The 20,076-nt window shown below is 45.9% G+C and overlaps 1 protein-coding gene across 3 annotated transcripts in view; it reads right to left on the bottom strand.

Annotated features, from left to right (window-relative positions):
- Window positions 1-20,076, bottom strand: part of LOC132379101 (SH2 domain-containing adapter protein F-like) — a 267,029-nt gene that overhangs the window by 206,405 nt on the left and 40,548 nt on the right. For all 3 annotated transcript variants that reach the window (XM_059946666.1, XM_059946665.1, XM_059946668.1), the window contains exon 2: window positions 19,476-19,602. In XM_059946666.1, the coding sequence (XP_059802649.1) occupies window positions 19,476-19,602 (127 nt within the window). The remainder of the gene's footprint in view (window positions 1-19,475; window positions 19,603-20,076) is intronic.

The following is a 20,076-nucleotide window of genomic DNA, read 5'->3' as shown; positions in this document are numbered from 1 at the left end:
TCTTACACAGATCTGGTGGGTCTGAGTCTCTTAAAGTAATTTCTCCGCATCTCAGTTCTAAAAAGGTGAGCTTCAATCCTGAAGTCATGCCCTCTAGTCCTAGAATCCCCTACCATGAAAAATAACTTTGCCATATCTAATCTGTTCAGGCCTTTTAACATTTGGAATGTTTCTATAAGATCCCCCTTCATTCTCCTGAACTCCAGGGAATACAGCCCAAGAGCTGTCAGACGTTCCTCATACGGTAACCCTATCATTCCTGGAATCATCTCGTGAAACTTCTCCAAACCTTCTCCAATGTCAGTATATCCTTTCTAAAATAAGGAGCCCAAAACGGCACACAATGCTCCAAGTGTGGTCTCACGGGTGCCTTATAGAGACTCAACATCACATCCCTGCTCTTATATTCTATACCCATAGAAATGAATGCCAACATTGCATTCACCTTCTTCACAATTGACTCAACCTGCAGGTTAACCTTGCACAAGGCTTCGTTCTTCCAGTTTGCTTTGGGCTTCACCCTGGTGCTGGAGGATGGGCAACTTGCTGAGGGAGTCCCATGCAACTGTGAGCCCAGGATGGCTATTGTAGACAGAGCATAGCAGCTCTGTGATTCAGTGACAAGAATGAACCATGTTAATGATCTGATCTGAGTGAACCGTATGCAAGACAAACTTTTCACTGCATCTCAATACATGTGACAATAATAAACCAATTCCAATAGAGTCCTCCAAATATAAATGTATTTTCTTAAACTGCAGATGCTGGAAATTTGTAACAAAAACAAAAACTGTTTGAACTATTGAGCAAGGCAGGCAGCACCAGTAGAAAGAGAAACAGAGTGAACAGATTTAACCAGGACAGAACTGGGGAAGGGAGTTAACTTTCTGTTGTAAAGAAGCTAGGCAGGAAAGTGCAAAACAAAAGGAATCTCTCTGACAACCAGAGTCCAAGTGGGTTAATGTGGCTTCAGGCGCACATTGTGCCCATTTGTCTGTTTATTGTGCTGTTAATAACAGGGCTATGAAACATTCCCAGCAGGCCTGACTAAACCAAGATAAAAGCAGAAATTGCTGGAAACACTCAGCAGGTCAAGTAGCATTTATGTGAAGAGAAACTGTGCACACCTTGGGTCGAAGACCATTCGTCAGAACCACATTATTGTAGAGAAAAGGGAGCTTAAAATTAGAGATGGATAACTTACAGCAGAAATAGTTCTGATAGACCCAGAAAGAGCAACCTAGTTACCTAAAGTCAAAAAATTTGATAGTGAACCTAGAAAATATAACATTACAGCAAAGAACAGGTCCTTTAGCCCACAATGTTGTGCTTTTTATTCTACTCTAAAATCAATCTAACCTCTCCCATTTTTCATTCATCCACATGCTTATCTAAGAGTTTCTTATATGTTCCAAATATATCTGCCTCTACCACCATCCTCTTCAAGAGGACTGCAACCTTGTCATTTGGAGGCTTGCATGATTTGGAGAACTATGTTGACTGAAGTCAGGGCTTTATGTTTTGGCTCTTGGTAGGGTCACCCATGCCAAACAGGTCAAAGGGTAGAGGACAGACTAAGAGTGGTCCTCCATGTTCAGGGGTTCATCTCAGGGCTAACAACCCAGACTGGAGAAACAAAGTACAGAAACAGCAATAAAGAATCCTTCTGCATCTTAGTTCGACAGCGTTCCTGAGTCAACAGCTGGAAATTGCATGACTGACAGTAGTGAAAACCGAGAGGAAGCTACTGACACAATGAAGGAAGCCCTGAACACTCCAGAGATGGAGGACCTTCACTGCTGCCCTAAACGCCCATGGTGTAACGTGTATGCCATGCCACAGCACTACCCTGGCAATGCGTTCCATGCAAACACCTCTCTGTGTAAAGAATCTACATCTGACAACCCCTCATATTGTCCTCCAATCACCTTAAAAATTAAGCCCCCTCATATTCGCCATTGCCGCTTTGGAAAAAGATGCTGGTTGTCCACTTGATCTATGCCTCTTATCATCTTGTACGTTTCTATCAAGTCAGCTCTCATCCTCCTTTGATCCAAAGAGAAAAGCCCTAGTTTGCACAACCTATCCTCATAAGACATGCTTTCTAATCCAGGCAGCATCCTGGAAAATACCCCCTGCACTATCTCTAAAGTTTCCACGTATAATGAGGTGACCAGAACTGAACTCCAATGAACTTAATAAATGAAACTTCATCGCTCACTAGCCACAATAAGCTTTATGGCCATCATAGAGTATGGAGCAAAGGCGAGGAGACTTTGTCCAAACCAGATGGCAGAACCTATTTAATTTATTCACTTCTCAGTCCCCGGTTTTTGTTGATGTGGTCTGCACTTACCACCATCCCCAGCTGCCCTCGAGAAGACAGGATGTGCGGAAGGTTACATTACCTTCTTGAAATCCTGTGGTACTCAGGTGATGTATGGTTGGTAGATTCATAGACACGGGGTCATAGAACACTATGGCACGTCCAGTCTCTGCCAAACGACTAATTCACCTCGTCCCATCAACCTGCACCTGGACCTGACCCTGGCCCTGGCTCTCCATTCCCATTACTGCCTGTAAGGAGCTTGTACGCTCTCCCCATGACCGTGTGGGTTTCCTCCGGGTGCTCCGGTTTCCTCCCACAGTCCAAAGATGTACCGGTTGGTAGATTAATTGAGTATTATAAATTATCCCATGATCAGGCTAGGATTAAAATCGGAGATTGCTAGGCAGCACAGCTTGAAGGGCCAGAAGGGTTTGTTCTGCACTGTATCTCAATAAATACCCCTCCCATACACGTACCTATCGAAATTTCTCTTACATGTTGAAATCGAACCTGCATCCACCACTGGCAACTTCGTTCCACACTCTCACCTCCCTCAGAGTGGAAAAGTTCCCACTCATGTTCCCCTTTCACCCTTAATCCATGACCTCCAGTTGCAGTCTCACTGAACCTCAATGGAAAAAGCCGACTTGCATTTACCCTATAATTACCCCTCATTGGTTAATTGTTTTCTGTAGCTTCTGCTCCCAGTGTGTGCACGGGAGTGGTAAGAGAATGGGAGAATGTTTATGAACAAGCAAGAGAGAATACTCTTGGGAAGCCAGATAGAATGGGACTGCACTTGGGTCGACTCAATGGGACAAACGTCCTCCCGTGTCAGAAGACCATAAGCAGAGGAAGCTGACCGGCCAGCCTTGCTAGATGAGTGGCAGTCGGCTGTTGTGAGATCAGGAACAGGGCGATGGGGGGGATGATTGGGACCGAAAGCACTGTGCATAAGCAAATGGCTCACTGCTTTTAACTGAGACATCAAGCCATGGTCTCCCGCTCACAGAGAAATCATCCTGGTATGTAATCACCAAGAGCAGCTATGCAACGGGAAAGGTGCAATTGGATCTGCTGAGTCGCGCTTGTGGGCCCTGTCAATCAGCATTCTCTAAAATAGATTTTCTGCACTTGTTGCATCTCAGCGCTCATAGGCAATCACCGTCGCCCTGGCAACCAGTAACCAGACAGCGAAAGATGGGAAAAACATAAACACAAAACAGCTTTATCAATTCCAATAAGCCTGAGTCTGTTCTCTGCCATATGAAGTTGACACAAATCGAGCTTCATCCAGTGTCAGTTTAGTTCACTGCTCCTGGGTCAGAATTAAATTCTGTCAAAACCCACAAATGATTTCTAATCAGCCCGCACTTATTTAAATGCTGACAGTAAAGAGATATTTGGAGACAACTGTATTTTAGGCAGCAAGAGATTCCTCCAGACTTTTGTGTTACCATCAACAGTAGTACAAGAGACGACAGTCTGCAACACACAATCTGCTGGAGGGACTCAACAGATCGAGATGCATTGGCAGGGGGGAAAGGAATTGTCGATGCTTCGGATCAAGCCCCTACATCAGGGCTGAGAATGGAGGGGTCAAGAGGAAGATAGGGTGGGGGGTGAGACAAGAGCTGGCAGAGAGGAGGAAAGATGAGCTTTAGTTGTCACATGTACATCAAAACATACAGTGAAATGTGTTGTTTTTTTGCATCAATGGCCAACACAGTCTGACAATGTGTGGGGGGCAGCCCAACTGCTAAGATCTTTTTCTGTGGGGGAGGGCATCAGGGATTGTTATTGTTGCTGTTTTTTTCTTTGGGGAAGGGTTTGGGGATTGTTACTATTGCTGTGTTTTTCTGTGGGGAGGGGGTCAGGGGTTGTTACTATTGCTGTGTTTTTCTGTGGGGAGGGGGTCGGGGGTTGTTACTATTGCTGTTTTTTTCTGTGGGGAGGGGGTTGGGGATTGTTACTATTGCTGTGTTTTTCTGTGGGGAGGGGGTCGGGGGTTGTTACTATTGCTGTTTTTTCTGAGGGGAGGGGGTCAGGGGATTGTTACTATTGCTGGTTTTTTCTGTGGGGAGGGGGTCAGGGGATTGTTACTATTGCTGTGTTTTTCTGTGGGGAGGGGGTCGGGGATTGTTACTATTGCTGTGTTTTTCTGTGGGGAGGGGGTTGGGGATTGTTACTATTGCTGTGTTTTTCTGTGGGGAGGGGGTCGGGGGTTGTTACTATTGCTGTTTTTTTTTGTGGGGAGGGGGTTGGGGATTGTTACTATTGCTGTGTTTTTCTGTGGGGAGGGGGTCGGGGGTTGTTACTATTGCTGTTTTTTCTGAGGGGAGGGGGTCAGGGGATTGTTACTATTGCTGGTTTTTTCTGTGGGGAGGGGGTCAGGGGATTGTTACTATTGCTGTGTTTTTCTGTGGGGAGGGGGTCGGGGATTGTTACTATTGCTGTGTTTTTCTGTGGGGAGGGGGTTGGGGATTGTTACTATTGCTGTGTTTTTCTGTGGGGAGGGGGTCGGGGGTTGTTACTATTGCTGTTTTTTCTGTGGGGAGGGGGTCAGGGGATTGTTACTATTGCTGTTTTTTCTGTGGGGAGGGGGTCAGGGGATTGTTACTATTGCTGTGTTTTTCTGTGGGGAGGGGGCCAGGGGATTGTTACTATTGCTGTGTTTTTCTGTGGGGAGGGGGTCGGGGGTTGTTACTATTGCTGTGTTTTTCTGTGGGGAGGGGGTCAGGGATTGTTACTATTGCTGTTTTTTCTGTGGGGAGGGGGTCGGGGATTGTTACTATTGCTGTGTTTTTCTGTGGGGAGGGGGTCAGGGGTTGTTACTATTGCTGGTTTTGTGGGAGAGGGGGTCAGGGGTTGTTACTATTGCTGTTTTTTGTGGGGGAGGGGGTCAGGGGTTGTTACTATTGCTGTTTTTTGTGGGGGAGGGGGTCAGGGGTTGTTACTATTGCTGTTTTTTGTGGAGGAGGGGGTCAGGGGTTGTTACTATTGCTGTTTTTTGTGGGGGAGGGGGTCAGGGGTTGTTACTTTTGCTGTGTTTTCTGTGGGGAGGGGGTCGGGGATTGTTACTATTGCTGTTTTTTCTGTGGGGAGGGGGTCGGGGATTGTTACTATTGCTGTTTTTTCTGTGGGGAGGGGGTCGGGGATTGTTACTATTGCTGTGTTTTTCTGTGGGGAGGGGGTCGGGGATTGTTACTATTGCTGTTTTTTGTGGGGGAGGGGGTCAGGGGTTGTTACTATTGCTGTTTTTTGTGGAGGAGGGGGTCAGGGGTTGTTACTATTGCTGTTTTTTGTGGGGGAGGGGGTCAGGGGTTGTTACTTTTGCTGTGGGGATCAGCTCCCAGTAGGACTCATGGCAGTAGGTTCAGGGGGGAGGTTCTAGACAAGGAGTGATCCAATCAGGACCGTAACAGTGAAGTTGATAACACACCGCAACGGCAGTGAAGGTGGAGGGAGGCTGCAGCAGGGAGCGGTCCCCACTCGTCTTGCATTCTATGCCACTGGACCCTGACCCCCATCTGTCAAGGACTGTGAGGTGGCTGCCCATGTATCAGCCCCCCACATTAAAGGCATTCCCCATTAAGGAAATTCACTCTAACATCCTGGATTAAGTCCCGTGGCGATCAGCAGGTGGCGAAGGGAGCAGGACTGGTCAAGATCCATGGTGTTGGGTTTAAGAAGGGCAACTGGAGGGGGAGAAGAGTGGTCTTTTTGCCCCACACTGCACCAGAGTATGTAGATCATGGATTCATTCTACACTCCCTGAAGACCCACCAGTGGACAACCTCTGAGGAGAACATCATACTCAACTCCAGTGACTACACTACAGTGGGTGGACAGAACAGGGGGAGATGGAAATAGGTGTTGTGGGGGGAGGAGAGCTGGAGGTGTGTTAAGGGAAAGGACAGAAGAATAGAAGGACCAGATGTGGATTAGAATGGGGTGGTGGGAAAACACAGAGGTAAGGGGAATATGAAATTGGAAAAGTCAATCTTCATATCACTGGGTTGCAGACTACAAGGTTTTGTTGGTCTAGTTCTATACTGTGGTGCTGGTGGACGGACAGGTTGCTGTGGAAGTGGGAAGCAGGTTCCCATGCTATTCGGAGTTCCGGATGGCCACTGTGGACGGAGCACAGATGACCTGCAACTCAGTGGTATAGAGGAGGTCACATCAGGAGCAACGGAGGGAGCAGACAAATTTGGGGCAGCACGGTTAGTGTAATGCTGTTACCGTACCAGTGAGCAGGGGTCAATTCCTGCCACTGTCCATAAGGAGTTAGTACATTCTTCTCACAACTGTGTGGGTTTCCTCCAGGTACTCTGGTTTCCTTCCACGTTCCAAACACATACGGATTAATAGATTAATTAGTCACGTGGGACACATGATCAGATTGGCCAGATGTAATTGGGCAGTGAGGGCTCGTTGGGCCGGACGACCCTGTTACAGTGCTGTAAATAAAAAATAAACAAGCAAAATTGGAGGAGGTGAACATGAATTGTAGTCTCATATAGAAGGGCTGGTTAGGGCCCTGGACAATGGATGTGTGCTTCAGTATTGGTCCTAAAAGATCACAATTCTTCTTCCTGCTGAAAGGACTGGCCTCTCCTACCCCAGCACCGTGCATTTGACAATAATCACTTTGTTACCTGTTAGAGCTTTCTCCACATAAACTGATGCTGTTACCCTCATCCCCGTGGCAACAGGCTTCAAAAGGTACTGCAATGATCATTAAGCACTTTGAAACAACCTGAATGGGCTGCAAAAAGAGATCTTGGAAAACAACTGCTCCCTTCTACTGTCAGACCAAACGCAACACTCAGTCTGTGCCACCCATTAGCCCCACCCTGGCGGGGAGGGGGGGCAAGTCTCAAGTTCCAAAATCAAATTCCTGGGTCCAGCTGGATGAAGCAGAATAAATATTAATGCATTTAAAAGGATTGGTATTAATTTCCTATTTTATTTGAATTCATTTTAAAAAGGCTTTATTGCCAATGTGCCATTCACAACCTCAGGATGCCCCAAAGCACTTTATCAGCACTGAAGTATTTTAATTATAAGAACATTGTAAAGACTGATTTACTGGGAAGAGCCAAGGGTCCCACATGGGAAGCTCGAAGGACAAGTCCAACTGGCAAAGCCCGAGGAGCTCAGCCTTGTTAAGCAAGCATGGGCAAAAATAAACGGAAGCCAGTCAGGGCACGTTGTCATGACAATAAAAGGCTAATGATAACCTTCTGAGGGAGATGTTTTCTTCATAGTAGAGAACGTGAACTATTGACCTGCCCCACCGTGGAGCCCTACAGTTATGATATGCGGTCATTAATGAAATTCGCAATTTATAGAGAGCGGTTAATCAGGCTTCAAATTAACGACATGATATGCTGGTTGAAATAATGACCTGCGATAATTTGATCTATTTCTGCAGTGCCTGTCAACTCTACCACGTCAGTCAACACTTCCACTGGTATGTGCCAGCTGCTTGAGGAATGATTTCCTCCACAAATGCAGTTTAAAGGATTAGCTTTATTTGTCGCTCATACCTCGGAATATGCAGTGAAGTGCAACATTTTGTGCCAACGACCCACACAGTCCGTAGATGTGCTGGGAACTGCCCACGAGTGTCTTGGCACTTCCGGTGCCAACATAGCATGCCTCATGTGTTTGGACTGTGGGAGGAAACCGGAGCACCCGGAGGAAACCCACGCCGTCACGGGGAGACTGTACAAACTCCTTACAGGCAGCGGCAGGAATTGAACCCTGATCTGTTAGCGCTGGCACTGTAAGGCAATTTGGTTGAGCACTACTCTACCAATCGGAGCTTGCCACACTCCGCTCCACGTCAGCGAACTGTCCCTAACAGTGCAAAAACTAAACCACACTGCTGGAGGAACTCAGTGGGACAGGCAGCATCTGTGGAGGGAGATGGACAGTCGACACCTCAAGTCAAAACCCTCAACCTGGATTGAAAGCTAGAGGGGAGAAGGTGAGGGGATGGGGTGCCACAACAGGTGGATCCAGGTGAGGAGGGATAATAAACAGATCAAGGAGGGGGAGAGTGGAAATAGTGACCAAAATTGGGAGACACATGGAACCTAGTGCTGACAAGCAACAAGTCGGTGGAGGTGAGAAAGGGCTGAGAGGGGAAGATGCTTGCTTTTGTTTCTGTTTCTAGCATCTACAGTCTGTTACCTCTACATTTATAAAGTGCCCTGAAGCATAACAAATTGCCTCAAGGTTCAGAATCTGTCTAACAGAGCAACACTTCAGAGAGCTGTGGGTTCAACTCAGCACATCAGGGGAACCAAGCTCCCCTCTAGGGACTCCGTCTACATTTCCTCGCTGCCTCGGTGAAGTAGGCGGAGTCAAAGACCCCACCCACTCTTCTCCCCTCTTCCATCAGGCCAAAGGTACAAAAGCCTGAAAGGAAACACCACCAGGCTCAAGGACAGCTTCTACCTCGCTGTAGTAAGACCGTAAAGCACAGGAGCAGAATTAGGCCATCAAGTCTGCTGCACCATGGCTGACCCTGGGTCCCACTCGACCCCATACACCTGTATTCTTGCCATACCCTTTGATGTCCTGAGCGATCAGGGAACGATTAACTTCTGCCTTAAGTGTATGCACAGACTTGGCCTCCATCACAGTCTGTCACAGAGAATTCCACAGATTTACTACTCTCTGGCTAAAAAAATTCCTCCTTACCTCTGTTCTAAAGGCTTGCCCCTCAATTTTGAGAGTGTGCCCTTGAGTTCGGAATACCCTTAACAAAGGAAACATCCTCACCACATCCACCCTATCTAGTCCTTTCAACATTCAGTAGGTTTCAATGAGATCCCCCCTCCCCGGTATTCTTCTGAATTCCAGAGAGTACAGGTCTAAAGCTACCAGACCCCTTCATTCCCAGAATCATCCTCGTGAACGCGTCTGGACTCTCTCCGAATGACCACACATCCTTTCTGAGATCTGGGGCCCAAAACCATAGACGGTACCCTATGTGGAGCCTCACTCATGTTTTGTAAAGGCTCAGCGTTATCTCCTTGCATTTATATTCTATTCCCCTTGAAATAAATGCCAACATTGCACTTGCTTTCTTTACCACAGACTCAACCTGTATGTTAACCTTCTGGGAGTCTTGTACAAGGACTCCCAAGTCCCCCTGCACCCCTGATGTTTGAACCTTCTCCCCATTTATTTAAAAGTTTGCACTATTGTTCCTTTTACCAGAACGCATTACCATACATTTCCCAGCACTGTATTCCACATGCCACTTTGTTGCCCATTCTTCCAATTTGACTAAGTTCTGCTGCAATCACCTTGTTTCCTCAACACTACCTACCCCTCCACCTATCTTCATATCACCCCCAAACTTTGTCTCAAAGTCATCAATTCCATTATCTAAGACTTTCCCAACCAGTAAAGTTAGGCTAACTGGCTTTTAATTTCCTCTCTTGTGTCTTCCTCCCTTCTTAAAGAGTGGAGTGGCATTTGCAATCTTCCAGTCCTCCAGGACCGTGACAGAACCAAGTGATTCTTGAAAGATCATGACCAATGCACCTGTCACCTCTTCAGCAACCTCTCTCAGGACTCTGGGATGTAGTCCATCTGGCCCAGGTTATGAGGCTGTTGAATGGACCTCTTGTACAACAAGATGGACCCTTGACCTTACAATCTACCTCGTTATCATTTTCCTGCACTGCACTTTTTCTGTAGCTGTTATATTTATTCTGCATTGATTTTGTTTTAATTTGTTCTACCTCAATATACTGTACAACAGTATGCAAGACAAGCTTTTCACTGTACCTTGCTACATACGACTATAATAAACCAGTTCCAGTGCCACCTACCAAAGTGAATCAACCTGCCACAGGTTTCAGTCAGAGTTGGTCCCTGTTTCTCATGACTCAAGGTCCAGAAACAACAGCAGATGATTTATGAAGATACTAATTTATTTGTATCTCCCTTTTAAGAATGAAATTGCTTTTTCCAGCCCACGCCTGGTTTATTATATTTGACTGGAGTGGCAGATTTTGACAAGTTTGTGTTCATGTTTAAATTAGAAACACAGCTTGTGTTTGATGAAGGAAGTGGTCTGAATAATCAGTTCAATCAATACAATTGAATTCTGCTAAAGAGGCAATTAAAATTTTAACAAGTGGACTACATATATGGGCATGCATATCTGGCGTTGTATATGAACATGTGTGTGTCTATTTATGTGGTAGGCAGTGTGTATGTGAGAGAGATAGGGACAGAGAGAGACAGACAAACACACACACATAAAAAGTAAAGGGAGAGCGACACAGAGGGGAAAAGAGAGAAAAAGGGGGAGATAGACACAGACACACACACACAGATAGAGACAGAGGCACAGTGAGGATCTCTCTCTCTCCCACACACACACACAGAGGAGATGGAACGAGGTGCTCAAGCACAATCAGGGAGATGGAGAGAGTTACAGACAGAGAGACAAGGAAAGGGACAGTGGGAGAGACACACACAGAAACACATACGTGGACAGAGATACGGGGGGAAGGGAGACAGGCAGACACACACACACACACACACACACACACACACAAAGGGAGAGAGAGACAGAGACATACACACACAAAAGGAGAGGGAGAGAGACACAGAGACAGACACATACACAAGCAGACTAAGACATAAAGCAGTGCTGTGAGAGAGAGAGAGAGAGAGAGAGAGAGTGTGTGTGCACGTTTTGAAGGGTGATGGTGTATGCGTGTGTGTATCCTCTCCTGTGTGTGTACACCTTTCTTTGCTCTCATTAATCCTTTCCTTTCAACAGTGATACCCTGCCAGTAAACTGTACGAGCCTTGTAGCTGGTCAGAGCAAGAGAAGAGAGAACTCATGCAGAGGCAAGTCCCTACCTACTTGCACTGAGACCGAGCCTATCTTATGAGGTTGCAGCAGCCATTTAAACAAAAAGGCTGGAAGCTTTTTCTAGTAGTTAAGCCATCTCTCAGCCCACTGAACCATGATCACAGTCTTTTTCAACCCGACTGGGGTGGGGTGGTGCAGGTGGCTTTGGACAGGGAGGGTGCACAGGCAGCAGAGGGTGGGGAGGGCATGGTAGGGGTCACCTCCAGCATGGGGAGGAGGACGGGGACTGGGAGAGGGAGGAGAACGGGGAGGGGGAGTAGGACGGGGGAACGGAGGAGGATGGGGAGGGGGAGTAGGACGGGGGAACGGAGGAGGATGGGGACTGGGAGAGGGAGGAGAACAAGGACGGGGAGGGAGAGTAGGACGGGGGAACGGAGGAGGATGGGGACGGGGAGAGGGAGGAGAACAAGGACGGGGAGGGAGAGTAGGACGGGGGAATGGAGGAGGATGGGGTGGGCAGGGCGGAGAATGGGGGTAGCTGGAATCCTGACAGGTTTTGACAGATTCCCAACACCTATTCTTCTGAGGATGTTCACACCTGTGAGGCTGACAATTTACACAGCAAGGTCCCACAAACAACAGTGTTTCGTTTAGTCATTTTATTTGAGGGATAAACATTGGCTAGAATACTCTGAACAACCACAAACAAGGGCCACCTGAGGGGGCAGGCAGGGTGCTTCTCAAACAATTGCACTGCTGACAACAACGCTGTTCCACAAGACATAGACCAAAGGGACATTTGGGACATTTAACAGACTCTTTGATAAGCACACAGATGAAAGAAAACTGGAGGTCTCTGTGGGAGCCAAGGATTAGATTGATCTTGGAGTAGGCTAAAAGGTCAGTATAGCATTGTGGGCTGAAGGGCCTGTACTGTACTGTTGTATGTTCTGTCCTCATAGTTAACCCCTGTAATCCAGCAGCATACTGTTAACCACTTCTGCGCCCCTCCTGTATTGGGGCAACCAGAGTTGTGTGCGAGATAGTCCGATGTCTGCGCTGATCCAGTGTCTGTAAGCCGACTGGAAGTAGTGCAGCCAGGTTTCAAGCAGGGTCAAGGGATTGAATAGCCTAATTCTGCTCCTCTGTCTTAAGGTCTTATGGTGATCAACATCGGTGACAGAATTCATCAAGGTGGGCACTGGGCCAGAGTAAGCACTCAGCCCCGTCAGGCTTCAATAGCTTGGTCTTACTCTGCCCCAGCACAATCTCAGGGGAAAGAGGGAGGATGGAGAGAGTGCGTAACAGCACCAGACAGTGTGAGCGAGCGAAAGGTTACTGAAGCATGCAGCAGATATTGATTTGCCCGTCGTTGAGAGAGAAGTGGTGGGAATGAAATGTTAGTGTCTTTTCACGGCTGCGGCACACAGCTCTCCTCCCTGCCGCCGAGCACTGAGACCATCCATCATGGAAGACGTTGACACAGGCAGGAACTCTCCCTGACATTCTTGCCCCTGGACCCACTGGCCACAAGCCCACTCCAAACTTCAGGCTCTGAGAGTTCAGGAATACTTACCAGGAATGATCACTAAGGGACCTTGCAGAATAGAAAGCAGTCCACTTTATTAAAGTTCCTTCTTTCAGAATCTGGCAGCCAGATATCATTCTGCACAAGTAAGAAACATCAGCACATCACAGGACACAGATGGACTGCAGCCTTTGCCCATTGATGATTGATGGCAGGCAAACACTTGATGGGCCGAAGGGTCCAGTTCCAAAAGCCGAGGACCAACAACAAGCTAAATCAGGAGTGTCAAGCACTTCCTATGTGTTAAAAGCAGAACAGGGAGGGGTGGAATTTGCACAAGATACCGGGAACAGAAAAGTATTGGTGCGAGGAGGGATGGGGGTGGCATACACTCTGTAGCCACTTTACTAGCTACACCTGATCGTTAATGTAAAAACCTGATCAGCCAATCAGCAACTCAGTGCATTAAAGCATGCAGACATGGTCAAGAGACTCAGTTGTTCACACAAACCATCAGAATGTTAACACTAAAATGAACTACACTAAACTTTATGACAGTTCAATAATTTGATGTTTTATATTCTGTGGTATTCGCTCTTTTTTATGTCATTTGCAAGGTTTGTTCTTTTTTTGCGCACTGGGTGTTTGTTTTCTTTGAACGGTGTTTCTTTGTTTTGTGGTGGTCTGCAGGAAGACGAATCTCAGGGTTGTATGCCACGTATGTAATTATAAATGTACCTTGAATCTTTGAAATGTGATCTGAGTGACTTTGACTGTGGAATGATTATTGGTGCCAGATGGGGTGGTTTGAGTATCTCAGAAACTGCTGATCCCCTAGGATTTTCACACGCAACAGTCCCTGGAGTTTACAGAGAATGGTGCGAGGAACAAAAATAAACCCAGTGAGCAGCATTTCTGTGAGTGGAAATGCCTTGAAAATGAGAAAGGGCACAGGAAAGTGGCCAGACTTGTTTAAGCTAATAGGAAAGCAACAATAAATCAAATAACATACATTACAACAATGGTGTACAGAATAGCATCTCTAAATGCACATGTCAGGCGTTGAAGTGGATGGGCTACAGCAGCAGAGGATTATGACCATACTCAGTGGCCACTTTATTAGGTACAGGAGGTATCTCATATAGTGCCCATAAGCCTCTATAAACCAACACGGAAAGAGGAAGAAAGACTAATAGGAATAGGGGAGAAACATCCTGGAGAGCTAAACTTAGGGTAGCTTTCAACATGATTGACAGGACTACTGTAGAGAGATAGGGACTGGAGAGAACAGAGAAATGAGTCTTCAGCCTGAGGGCTAAATCTGTATCAACAATCGGCTCCAGTGGAATTTCTACAGAATCAAAGTCAGGTAGGTTCAACAGCCGATACTCAGTCCATCTACAGCACTGACAACTTTCCTCACCAAAGTTACCAATTAGGTCTCCAGAAAAGAAGAAAGACAAAATGACAGAAACAGTGAATATTGAGTTCACTTGCAGATTTCTTGTTGCTGCTGTAAGCCAGATGATTTGTTGCTTTATAAAGATATGGATCTGCACCACATAAATCATAGTGATTTATGTTGCTGCCAAGTTTGGATGGTTTTCGCGCTGGCCTGCCTGTGTAACGGCACAGAGTACAAACCAACGCAAATTACCATTGGTCACCCACTAGCTCAAAATGGACAGCATTGCACATTGGTTTTGCTTGTCAGTTTCTACGTGTCCTTTTCTACTGGCTGTATTGTATTTCTTTGTTCTACTGTGCATGCCTGCAAGAAAATGATTCTCAAGATAGTATTTGGTGATATACATTCAGTGGCCACTTTATGAAGTAGTCTCTGAGTGTATGTTCATGGTCTTCTGTTGCTGTAGCCCATCCACTTCAAGATTCGACATGTTGTACGTTTAGAGATGCACATCTGCACATCGTGGTTGAAATGTGTGGTTATCTAAGATACTGTCAGCTTGAACCAGTCTGGCCATTCTCTCTCATTAACATGGCATTTTTACCCACAGAACTGCTGTTCACTGGATCATAAACATGAGAAAGTCTGCAAACACTGGAAATTCAAAGCAACAAACACAAAATGCTGGAGGAACTCAGCAGGTCAGACAGCGTTTGTAGAAATGAGTAAATGGTTGATATTTCGAGCCAAACCTCCTTCAGGACTGTTGGATTTTTTTGGGGGTTTTTCACATCGTTCTCTCTAACCTCTAGAGATTGTTGTGTATGAAAATCCCAGGTGATCAACAGTTTCTGAGAAATTCAAACCACCCTTTCTAGCACCAGCAATCGTTCCACGGTCAAAGTCATTTCTTCCCCATTCTGAAGCTCGGTCTGAATAACAACTGAGCCTCTCAACCCTATCTGCCATGCTTTTATGCAGTAAGTTGCTGCCACATGATTGGCTGATTAGATATTTGCATTAATGAGCAGGTGTACCTAATAAAGTGGCCACTGAATGTATATGCACTTTGATAATAAATTTGCTTTGAACTTTGATTCATTTTGCTTCAGTCACGTGTGTGGTACAGGGATGCAAGCCAAGCACTATACATGAGGTTGACAGGAGGATAAAACTAAGATAATTTCCAGCAGAAACTTTAATGGCACTCAGCAAAATTAAGTGACTTGATTGCACCTGCCCTTTAAATACGGTTCTCATGATCTCATGGGGATCATACTTGTGTTAATCACCAACCCTCCCATGCTGGAGAGAGGTGGCGGCAAGTTAATATAATCAGAAATGAACACATTAACATTTTGCTTTTGCATACGTAATGAGGCTGGGTTTGAAAACGTGGACTTTAATCAAACCGATATCCTGCTGGTGATGATATCAGTTGAGGCACTGAGTCACTCTGGGGATGGAGAAGTGCGACTCATTCCGATTGTTTTACACACTGCGCAACAAAGAGGGGATGTCACAGCCAGCCGGTCTGTGTTAAAGGACTCGTGGGCAGGCCAGTAGGCGCACACTCCAGCATAAAACAACACAGCGAACACATAGGGGGCTTGTGAGTGTGGCAACTGTCAGGAAACAAGAAGTCAATAGAATAATAACAAAAGCCTCTTAGTGTTTGGCCGACAAAGGGGCTCGAGAGTGAATAGAATAGGAAAACAGCAGAGTGGTTACATTGTGGGATTAGTAAACCAGAGTCTTAGATAAAGATCCAGAGACCCAGCTGCAAATCCTAAATAAATTAAATCAATCTTATTAAACAAAACTGATAGAAAAGGCTTGCACCAGTCATGGCAGTCTCAAAACTACATAAAAATCCTGACTGCTTCAATAATGTTTTTTAAGGAAGGTTGGGGGGGGGGGGGGGAGTGAGGTCTGTCCTGTTGATAGTACAGAATGCTTACAGCTCTCAGTAATGGTACGAATTCTTAGAGTATCGAAGTGACGCAGCCCGAGCCCATGGGCGAGGAACGACTCGAGGGTTGGACGATTTAAACGCCGAGCTAGGTTGGAATGTGTTGGGGTCAGAGGCGAGAGATGGGCCACTTCAGCTCGCAGGGGTTTGCTCATTTCTATGCTGCTCTGGGGCTGTTGCCTGCAACTAGTGGACTTCTGAATGGGCTGCAGTGATGCCTGGTGTTGTGAACTTCAGCTTAGAATGCTTTTATTGTTTGCATGATTTGTTTTTTCCCTCTCTGCACTTTGGGTGTTTGGAGGTCTTCTTTTGTTTTTTAATGGATTCTTTGTTTTGTAGCCTCCTGTAAGAAGACAGATCTCAAGGTTGTCTAAAGTATACATACTTTGATAATAAAATGTATTTTGAACTTTTTAAGTGGGGCGCAGAAATAGGCCCTTCGGCCCATCGAGTCTGCACTAGCCATTAATCATTAATTTGCACTAATCCTCCACTAGAGTTTTGTTCTCCCCATGTTCTTCTCAACTACCCTCTCCCCCTCCAAAGATTCCACCATTTAGCCACACTTTGGAGGCAATTTACAGTGGTCAATTACCCACCAACCAGCACATCTTTGGGATGTGGGAGGAGGGCAAACAATGAGTGGGATACCCAGCCACTGGGATTTCTGAATATCCAGAGAGATTATTGAAGTCTTAATGTACTCAAGCTCTAAGCCTTTACAAATAAAGACAAGGGTCAGAGTGTCCTGAGCATGGTGCCTATTGAATATCGACCACAAGCAAGGTTCTGACTCAATAAATCAAACCAAGTCAGCTTTGGTGAAGTAAGAAATAGCAGAGCTGTTTGCAGCACACCACACTCTTAAATGAAAAACTTTTAAGAGCAAAAGACATAGAACAGAGTTAGGCTATTCAGCCCTCGAGTCTGTTCTGCCATTCATCATACCTGATTCATTATCCCCCTCAAACCCATTCTCCTGGCTTCTGCCCATACATTTCACACCTTTACTTATCAAGAATGTATCAGCCTCCACTTTAAATATCCCCATTGACTTGTGTTACGAATGTGCCACAGCTCTGAGGAGCCAAAGGGTGCGTGGTAGCCTCCTCCTTTTTGAGAATCGCAAGATCACTATTGAGTCAGTTCAGGAGACCCAGGAAATGAGAGAAAGACATGCAGAATCCACAAAGAGTTTGGAATGTGTCCTGGCCTCCGAAAGGCGGAACCATTGATACCGGCTATTGTCTCTTGGAGACGGAATTGTGTATTGAATACTGTACGATGCATCGAAGCCCCCAGGCAAGGAACCGAGGAGGAGGTTGGTGGAGAGATTACATCATCCCAACCTGATTGACATCTGAGACCCTGTGAGTCAGGATAAAAGAGCTTCTGTGGGAACAGCCCCTCAGATGCACCAGAAGAAACGCTAGAACTCCTGTAACAGCATAATAGCGAAGCCGGTGGAAACAGCCCACGTGCATCCCTCTCCATTTGCCTCGGAATTGGTGGGTCTTGCCACGGAAGCACAGATTTAGCTAACCACAAAGGGGAAACCTGTCCCCCAACGACTCTCAAAGGATTGTCATCATAAAAGGAATGGGCAAGTTAAACCTCCGTCTTTCTCTCCAACCAATGAAGGCTGCAGCCTACAGCTTGAATGAACTAAAGTGACTTTTATATTTCCATCGGACAATACATTATCCCCTAGACAACGATAGAGCTATTTCTTATTGAGTATTATTATACCCGCGCTTTTAGATTTAGTATTGACGACATATATTATCTGTATGTTTGCATTGATATTATTTTTATGTATTTTTATCAATAAATACTGTTAAAAATAGTACCATCAGACTTCAACGGACCTCTCTATCTTTGCTGGTAAGTGACCCAGTTACGGGGTACGTAACACTTGAAGCCTACAACAATCCGAGGCAATGAATTCTATAGATTCACCCCCACCCCCCCTGGGCTAAAGAAATTCCTCCTCATCTCTGTTCTAATGGGACGCCCTTCTATTCTAAGGCTGTGCTTTCCACTCCTAGATTGCTTGACTATTGGAAACATCCTCTCCATGTGCACTCTGTCTGGTCCTTTCAATATTAGATGGGTTTCAATTACCCCCAGATCCTCTTTAAATCTGTCCCTTCTCATCTTAATCATAGTTTTAGACCCCCTTTCCTGAGCACCCCCATTATCTGTGCTCCTCTTGATTTTATAACCCTCTGTAAGATCACCCCTTGCCACAGCCTCTCCTTATAAGTGAGGATTGTCACAGCTGATGTGACAAGAAAGGACATTACCTTTAGGATGATTGGGGAAAAATTACAGGGGGCATGTCAAAGGCATTTTGTTTTACACAAGAGAGCAAGTGTGTGGATCCCAATGCCAGAGAGTGGTAGCAGAGGCAGGTGCATAACAGACACGAAAGAGACTCTTAAACAGGCATATTGGATAAAGAAAAAAAAATAGAGGACTATAAAAGAGGGAAAGGTTAGATTGATTTTGGAGTAGATTAAAAGGTTGGCACAACTTGATGAAGTGAAGAGCCTGCACTGTGCTGTTGTATGTTCTTACTTGAAGTGACAATAACAAGAAAACACAATATAAGATTGGAGTGTCTGAATTGACTGAGCCAAAGATTGTAGGAGCTCTAACTCAGTTCCTGAAAGAGTAAGGGAAATACAATACCTTGGACGTACTTGCTGTGTACTAACTCCAGAGCTACAGAGTAGTTCCTGGGCAAGTAGAGATATTCTGCTGAGGCTTTGCCACCGAACGTTGAATCCGCAGGGCTGCTTGGATCGGTAGCCAAGGCAGCACAGGATCCAGTTACCTGAGCTCGTCTGACAGACTGGTGTCGGGGTGCCTTTGATGATGAATGCGTCTTTCTTGTGACAATGCTCCTTTGTAGATGTGCTCAAAGTTATGTATAATTCATGCTAATCTAAGTTGATGTTAACTTACAATTGTCATGTTTGTAATGTACTGTGCGGCAGCTGCAGACTGCTAATTTCCTTGGCATTTATACCCTGCATGCCTGTGGTAATAAACTTGAATTTATTGAGATACAGCACAGAACAGGCCCTTCTGGCCCTTCGAGCCATACCTGCCCAGTGATCCCCAGATTTAGTCCTAGCTTTATCACACAACCGATTAACCTACCAACCAGTACGTCTTTGGGCTGTGGGTGGAAACCAGAGCACCCAAAAGGAAACCCACGCAGGCATGGAGGGATTCCAAACTCCCTGCAGGCAGTGGCGGGAACGGAACATGGGTCACCCACTCTGCTGACCACCGCACTACCATGAATGAAGAACCATAACACCCTGGTCACCTGACGCTGGGAACAGGTCCACAATACAATTACTTTCGTACCTGCCATCATTCTTTGGGCCTCGTACGGTTCCATGTAGCCATCGTTCCCCACCACTTTCTCCTGACCAGCCTGGGTCACACCAGCCTGAGCATCGAAAGGATCCGCATAATCTTCGAGAATAATGACCTGTCAGTGGGAACAAATTAGAGCACAAAAGAGCTACATTAGACACACGGCACTCGTTGAATAGGTAATTGTTTCTGTAATGTGCTAAAGATCTGTATTCCACGCCCTCTAGGCATCAGTAAAAGAGACTTTCTCCATAAACCAGCAGCTTTAAAGTGACAAACTACAGCATGTAAGTAATACTGAGAGTGAACTCTTGATACGTGCTGGGATGGAAATAGCAGATAATCATTAATCTCTCAGACAACGAGTTGGGGAAGGAAGGAAGGTGGCAGATTTATCATCGGAAGGAATGTCTTCCTCATTCTTTTAATGTTGCCTTGATACAGTAACCACACTCCACTGCCCATTACGTTTGGCCTGCTCTAAGCCCAGGCAAAAGATTCACATTCATTCACAGAAGATTCAAAGTGCATTTATTATCAAAGTATGTGTAAATTATACAACCTTGTGATTCGTCTGCTTACAGGCAGC

This window comes from Hypanus sabinus, chromosome 21 (genome assembly GCF_030144855.1).
Source record: "Hypanus sabinus isolate sHypSab1 chromosome 21, sHypSab1.hap1, whole genome shotgun sequence".
Classification (NCBI taxonomy): Eukaryota; Metazoa; Chordata; class Chondrichthyes; order Myliobatiformes; family Dasyatidae; genus Hypanus; species Hypanus sabinus.
Note: the sequence above shows the minus strand (reverse complement) of the source record. Positions and strands in the feature narration are given on the sequence as shown.